The sequence below is a fragment of the Anopheles stephensi genome, unplaced genomic scaffold (genome assembly GCF_013141755.1).
Source record: "Anopheles stephensi strain Indian unplaced genomic scaffold, UCI_ANSTEP_V1.0 ucontig89, whole genome shotgun sequence".
NCBI lineage: Eukaryota > Metazoa > Arthropoda > Insecta > Diptera > Culicidae > Anopheles > Anopheles stephensi.
The window spans coordinates 48,941-55,488 of record NW_023405459.1 but is presented as its reverse complement, the minus strand read 5'-3'; the positions used below and the strand labels follow the sequence as shown (position 1 = coordinate 55,488).

General features: G+C 48.0%; 2 protein-coding genes across 2 annotated transcripts; both read left to right on the top strand.

The window, feature by feature from the left end:
• Positions 1 to 1,059: 1,059 nt before the first annotated feature.
• Positions 1,060 to 3,935, top strand: LOC118517244 (BTB/POZ domain-containing protein kctd15-like). Its single transcript, XM_036063219.1, has 3 exons — positions 1,060 to 1,647; positions 2,611 to 2,816; positions 2,927 to 3,935. The coding sequence occupies exons 1-3, from the start codon at positions 1,289 to 1,291 to the stop codon at positions 3,358 to 3,360; spliced, it is 999 nt and encodes a 332-aa protein (XP_035919112.1). The 5' UTR covers positions 1,060 to 1,288; the 3' UTR covers positions 3,361 to 3,935.
• A 141-nt stretch (positions 3,936 to 4,076) lies between these two features.
• Positions 4,077 to 6,270, top strand: LOC118517243 (serine protease 53-like). Its single transcript, XM_036063218.1, has 4 exons — positions 4,077 to 4,232; positions 4,295 to 4,465; positions 4,536 to 5,400; positions 5,472 to 6,270. The coding sequence occupies exons 1-4, from the start codon at positions 4,145 to 4,147 to the stop codon at positions 6,055 to 6,057; spliced, it is 1,710 nt and encodes a 569-aa protein (XP_035919111.1). The 5' UTR covers positions 4,077 to 4,144; the 3' UTR covers positions 6,058 to 6,270.
• The last annotated feature ends 278 nt before the right edge of the window (positions 6,271 to 6,548 follow it).

The following is a 6,548-nucleotide window of genomic DNA, read 5'->3' as shown; positions in this document are numbered from 1 at the left end:
GAAACTGCCTGGGGACACTTAATGCGACCTACGCGAACATTTCCGCGACTGCATCGACACAGCCACGGTTCGGCAGGTAACTGCAAGCGCTGGACAGTGATGATGAGCAACGCCCTTGTCACTTTGGTGCAGCAAGCCTGTCGTTTTTTCGTTCCTTCCTTCACATAAGTTCGAACCCATTTTTTTTTTGGCCACAATACTCCCAAATTACTATGCCGTATTTACCTCTTGCTAGATCGCTCCGGGGTAACCACGGTACCACCACGCTCAATCATCACCTCAATCGTCCGGCAAAAGGGAAAACCCCTCATCCGAACAGGAATTCATGAGCTGCCCCAAGGACATGGCTGTCAAGCTGTTGGTGGTGGTGGTTGTGTGCGGGTTTTTTTGCGGATTCGAGGCCCCAAAAGAGTGAAAAATTCACTTTTGGGACTTTAGACTTCGTGTGTGTGTGTGTGTGTGTGTGTGTGTTTTTTTATATCGCCGCCAGTACCACCTTACATTTGCAGTTTCACATTTGCAACGGATTCAATCCGTGATATTGCGTACCGCTTTGGGGAGTTTTTTTTTTTGCTGTTGCCAACTTTGCCAACAAAAATTCCACTCTCTTCCATCTCCCACACTCGCTGTCAAATGAACGCATGAACGCCAACTCCCTGCCCGGTGCCTTTAGGCAAATCGAACGAACGTACACAGACGCGCGGGGTTTAAGGGTAGGTGGTGGTGCAATGGGTAGGGGTGAGGGTAATGCAATATATTTATAAAATTATTTCGCCCAAAGAAGTGCGGGCATGATTTAATGTACCGAAAAACAGTCACGGATTTGTAAACGACGACGACACCCCAGCGTTTAACCCACACCAGCTGACCACAGCTGGTCGGCCCGGGCAGGGATGCCTTCGAGCGTAAAACGGTTCGGGCTCCAAAAACGAGCTCCAAATGTGAGGTCCAAAAAGGGGTGCCCAACTGGCAGGAAGAACAGGGTGGAGAAGGGGGAAGCGAATGAAGAGAGGGAAATGGGGAGGGGGGGCTATGAGAAGTATTAATTATATTTTTTGATAACTTGACAACAGAACATGGTACCACACCACCATTTGGGTTGCATTGCCCTCCGGCTGGAACTCAATTGGACCACGCCACACGGTCTTTCTCACTCTTTGAGTTTCCATCCCAAGAAGAAGAAAAAAAAACACAACCTCGCCCTACGATCAGTTGACACTTGAGGACATTTACATTAAGCGTTCGGTGCTTTCGTGCTTTCGTTCGCAGAAGGAAATGTAACAGCGATATGGAGCGGGACCGTGATCGTGACCGCGACCGGGAACGTGATCGTGCCGCGGACCGGGACGTGAAGCCGCTCGAGCCGCGCGATCTGTCCGCGACGCGCCTGTTCACAGCGACGCAGATCAAAATCAGCACCTCGCCCACCACATCGCCCACCATTTCGAACTCGTCGTCGCCCACACCCACCCCACCGATACCGGCCGGGTCGCCGGCCGTGACCGGCGTTGGCAGCGGGTACCATCACTCGAACCACAAGCAGATCACCGGCATACCGTGCGTGGCGGCAGCGTCCAAATACACGGCACCGGTGCACATCGATGTCGGTGGTACGATCTACACCAGCTCGCTGGAAACATTAACCAAGTAAGTAGGAATGGAAGAAGTAAACGTTCACGTGAGAGAGATGATTTTCTGGAGTACACTTGCGTAAAGAATTTAGCGAGAGGTCCTCTGAACATTGAATAGATACCTCATTCGTTAGGAAAAAGAAACCTATTCCAACAGGCTTAGAGCCCTTTATATATCAAGTAGATTTGCTTCCTTTTTAGTAGTTAACCAAGACGATTAAATAAGAAAATTAATAGAATTAAGAATAAATCTGATACAGCTCGGTAGGAGAGGTGACAGTGGCGCCGATTTTGACGTGGTGCCTGGGCTCAAATCTTATCCGCAGCCGTATTGCCGTCGTGAGGACTGAATATCCAACTACGTATTATCAATAAATCTAGAGTCAGAAATGGCAGGCATGACCTTAGAACTCGATCAACCAACAAAGGAAGTAAGGTTTATTCTGAGGGGTCATGCTCGTATTGATTCCATAAAAACTAAATACTAAAATCCATTTAAAGGCCCTATGACTAGATCCTTCTGATGTCTCCTAGGCCTCCAATATTTTCCTTTCAGTTCCCATTCTGTTTGGATTGGGCTCCGTAGAATAAAAACTTATCTCTTCTATTAGGCCAAGCCTCTGCAGTTCCCTTAAGCCCTACAGCTCAAAGTATCCATTGGCTACTTCTATGATCTATGCTTGTAATAGAAAGGGTGTTAAGGTTAAGAGTTCCCTAATTTTCCTTAGAATTTCTATAACCGGTTCAAACATTCCTGGGGTAAAAGTTTTTCTCGTGAGTCCCACAGCGTTCATGGGTCTCAGAGTTCTCACTGGTCGTCTTGCATTAAAGTCAGCCTGGAACTTGAGAAACAAATCAGAACCAGATTCCTCATCACAAGGCTATCATTTAGAGTAGATTGTACAGTTTATCATGTATTACCACAAAGATGCTTTTCAGTAAACTCCTTCTCCCTTTAATTCAATTTTCCACCCCCAAGATATCCCGACTCGCGGCTAGCCAAGCTCTTCAACGGCTGCATCCCGATCGTGCTGGATTCACTGAAGCAGCACTACTTTATCGATCGCGATGGAGGCATGTTTCGCCATATACTTAACTTCATGCGCAACTCAAAGCTGCTGGTATCGGAAGATTTCCCAGACCTGGAGCTGCTGCTGGAGGAGGCCAAATATTTCGATATTGTTCGTGAGTATACTTTCCAGCGATTGTTACACGCTTTACGATCTTCAAGCACTCTTCATAGAATGAGGAGAATTCTAACCTCTTTCGCATTTTTTTTTGTCTACCACTTTCAGCTATGATCAAACAGATCGAACATCTGAAGAAAGAGCGCCAGCGCAGCGGGAACGGCATACCACCGTTTGGTGGCAGCCGAAGCAAGTGCAAGGGCGCGTTGCAGACGGACACCACCAACCATGACGTGGTGGCACTGCACATCTCACCCGATCTGGGCGAACGTATACTGATCTCGGCCGAACGGGCCGTCCTGGACGAGGTGTTTCCCGAGACGAACCAGGCCATTCTGGACGCACGGACCGGTGCGGCTTGGAATCAGTTCGACGGGCGGCAGGTGATACGGTTTCCGCTGAACGGGTACTGCAAGCTCAACTCGATCCAGGTGCTGACGCGGCTGCTAAATGCCGGGTTCAGCGTGGAGGCCAGCACTGGCGGTGGTGTCGAGACGCAACAGTTCTCCGAGTATCTGCTGATTCGCAAATGTGCGATGTGATAAAGTACTTTCTAAAAGCGTTCGGATCCTTAGCTTTCGCAAAAGCCACCATTTCCCTATCCCCGAGCTATCGGCAAGCAGTATTGAGGAAATGCTGAAGTAGGAGAATTAGGGAGAGAATACACACACATACACGATGTAAATCGTAAATCGCCATGATCGTTACACTTAAACTTCTACGCATTAGTAAAACATATGTAACACAGCCAGCCAGCCACTTTTTAAATAGTCTCTTCTCAGATGTGGTGCCGCTTGCATACGCGCAGGCGTACGTACTTAAATGGAACTTAAATGAAGCAAAAAAGCCCCCCTAAGCGGAACTATGGGAGAGGGTGAGGAAAAAAAACATAACGCAAAACATATTCGATGTAAGCCACTGTCCCCTTTGAATGGTTGAACCTCCGATGTAAGCATGACACGCGTAGCATAAAATCTAGTTAATTATATATTAGTAGCGGTCTATACCCTTTTCACTTAACTTTATGTTACCTCTTTGTATACTGATATGTAAGCCGCCCGGAACTGTCGGTCCGGTTAATAAAACAAACAAAAAAACAACCAGCTCCCACCATGAACTGTGGCTGTGTGCGTCTAGATGTTCTACCGACTTTGCCGAAAATTGCTCCGAACTGTCTCTCCATAATCTCACGATCAGCGATTCTCCCGTAAAGCCTCGATCCTCGATCAGTCTCAGCTGCAGGAAGGCTTCCTCGGTACCCGTTTCTCATTGTAAGAGTAGACGTCCAGACAAGCAGTTGTGTTGGACGGTTCGGTCCACTGCAGCATGGGAAAGGTTATCAGCGAGTGTTGGGGAATCCCCACGGTATTACTGGTGCTGTTTACATTGCTCCGACCTGCTACAGTTGAGTCGTGTAATTTGCCTTTAACTTAATGCAACTTTGAAACACCCATTAAAGAAGGCTTCCTGTTTTAGCAACCTGTGGAGTGCGTCGCCTTTCACCGATGGGACTCGTGACGAAAGGTATCAAGGCAGAGCGTGGCGACTGGCCCTGGCATGCGGCCCTATTTGCACGTGGAAAGACGACGGCTAGGCCCGATTACAAGTGCGGTGGATCTATTATCAGTGAGAACTTCATTCTATCTGGTAAGCAAATCGTGGGGACTACCCCGTCACAGTGAAGTCACTTGCTAAATTCACATTCTGCTTGTTTTAGCTGCTCACTGCATACAGGAACCGAACCCGGAACGATACTTCGTGAAGGTTGGCTTGTACCAGCTGTACAACGACACCGATCCGAATGTAGAAATTTACAACCTGTTCGAAATCATCCTGCACCCCAAGTACGATAGTCGCAAGTTCTACAACGATATCGCCCTGATGCGTCCCGATCGGGCGATCTCGTTCGAGACGTTCGTCATCTTCCCGATCTGTCTGTGGCCGGCGCACAACCCAACGCTTATCGATGTGCTCAGCCAGTCGGGTATTGCCGTTGGCTTTGGGTTCGACGAGTCGCACCGCATCAGCGAAACGCTTCAGCAAGCGTCGATGAGGGTGATCGAGAAGCAGAAGTGTATCGAGCAGCTGCCCGAGCACGTTCGCTTTCTGCCACAGGACGTGGGTAAACTGTGTGCCATCGGTACCGAAACCGGTGCTAACGTGTGCTCCGGGGACAGTGGTGGCGGGTTGTACTTCGCCAAGGATCAGGTGTGGTATCTGCGTGGGATTGTGAGTGCGGCCGCCCGGATGGATCTCGATAATGGGGAGTCGTCGTGTAATGCGGCACTGCCGGCCACTTACACCGATGTCGCTCAGTACGCCAGCTGGATCAAAGCTCATCAGCGAATGGTTGACCAGAGGAATTTGCTTAAGCTGCAAGATTGTGGTAAGGCAAACAACGCGGAGATACGGGACGAGATGCAGAAGCCCGTATTCAATCAATATCCTTGGAATGTGCTGCTGGAATTCCGGCAGCTAGATAAGGCACAGATCCATCTGGTTTGCAGCGGGGTGCTCGTGCATCCACGGTATGTGCTCACCGTTGGGCATTGTATCGATGGGATCTTCGGTAACTATAAGCTGTAAGTGTCATGCCTTAGTTTTAGAAGATAAGGAAGATCGCTTCTCATTTCCCTGTTTCTATCTTCCGCAGCAAATCGGTTCGCCTCGGAGAGCACAACATTCGTACGCTGGAGGACTCCGAAGCCGGTGTGACCACCACGACCCAATCGGTTGATATCGAGCAGGTCCTCTTCCATCCCAGCTACAACCAACCGCTCTACAGCAACAATCTGGCTCTGTTGAAGCTAAAGCATAACGCAGATACAGCGAAGCCAAACGTTAAACCCATCTGTCTACCCAGCATTGATGATTACAAAGAGTCCTGCCTAACGCTAAGCGGCTGGAAGCGTAACAAATACCTCTTCCCGAAGCTGGAACGTGACGCAATGAATCTGTCCTCGGTAGTTAACTGCCGCAAAGACTATGAAAAGCTCGGTATCCATCTGCCAGCGACGGAAGATGTGCTGTGCGGAGTGTATAAAGAACGTCCGGCGGGTCACTGTCACAATTACGCCACGGGATCTCCACTGCAGTACCTCAAGCGGGTTGATAATGTACCACGCTACTTCTTGGCGGGGATGATGATGTTCAACTTCCCGTACTGTCGTGCGAATGGCAGCGAAATGTTTGTAAATTTAGACAGTGCGAGCGAGTGGATAAAGGACACGGTGAAGTGAGCGTGCGGCACACGAAGAGGCTTTCATTTCAGGGGCCCAACGAATCATTTAAGGGATCTAGTTTATGGTTGAAATCATTATTGGTTAGTAAAATGAGAAAAAAAGTTAAAAATTCATACTTGCAAACAATTTGAATCTGTGTCTCTTCTCATCGAGTAGTTAGTTTTCATAATTCATAATAAAACGCTTCATACATTATTCTTTTGAATGGTATGGCTATGGTATTCTGAGAACCTTTATATTTACTTAAGGTGTCACATATCACAAGCTTGTAAAGAACGCTAGATCGAACTGTTTGGCTGACTGAATTGTAAGAATTGTTAAAACTCGATGTGTACCTTTCATTCACAAATCGGAAGAAGGAAGACTGAAGATTGATCTTCCTTCTTATCATACCCCCCTTGGTTAAATAAATTACGCTTGATGAATCAAATATACTTTTTAATTTAAAAAAATGATTAGTCAAGCTAGTTTTTAACCCGATTCACACA

What these genes read in the sequence shown, in the direction of transcription:
- LOC118517244 (XM_036063219.1), top strand. Translation starts at nt 1,289, where the DNA reads ATGGAGCGGGACCGTGATCGTGACCGCGACCGGGAACGTGATCGTGCC. An exon ending in TCGCTGGAAACATTAACCAA is followed by an intron (nt 1,648 to 2,610) that starts GTAAGTAGGAAT and finishes TCCACCCCCAAG; the next exon opens with ATATCCCGACTCGCGGCTAG. An exon ending in CAAATATTTCGATATTGTTC is followed by an intron (nt 2,817 to 2,926) that starts GTGAGTATACTT and finishes TACCACTTTCAG; the next exon opens with CTATGATCAAACAGATCGAA.
- LOC118517243 (XM_036063218.1), top strand. Translation starts at nt 4,145, where the DNA reads ATGGGAAAGGTTATCAGCGAGTGTTGGGGAATCCCCACGGTATTACTG. An exon ending in TGAGAACTTCATTCTATCTG is followed by an intron (nt 4,466 to 4,535) that starts GTAAGCAAATCG and finishes TGCTTGTTTTAG; the next exon opens with CTGCTCACTGCATACAGGAA. An exon ending in ATCTTCGGTAACTATAAGCT is followed by an intron (nt 5,401 to 5,471) that starts GTAAGTGTCATG and finishes TATCTTCCGCAG; the next exon opens with CAAATCGGTTCGCCTCGGAG.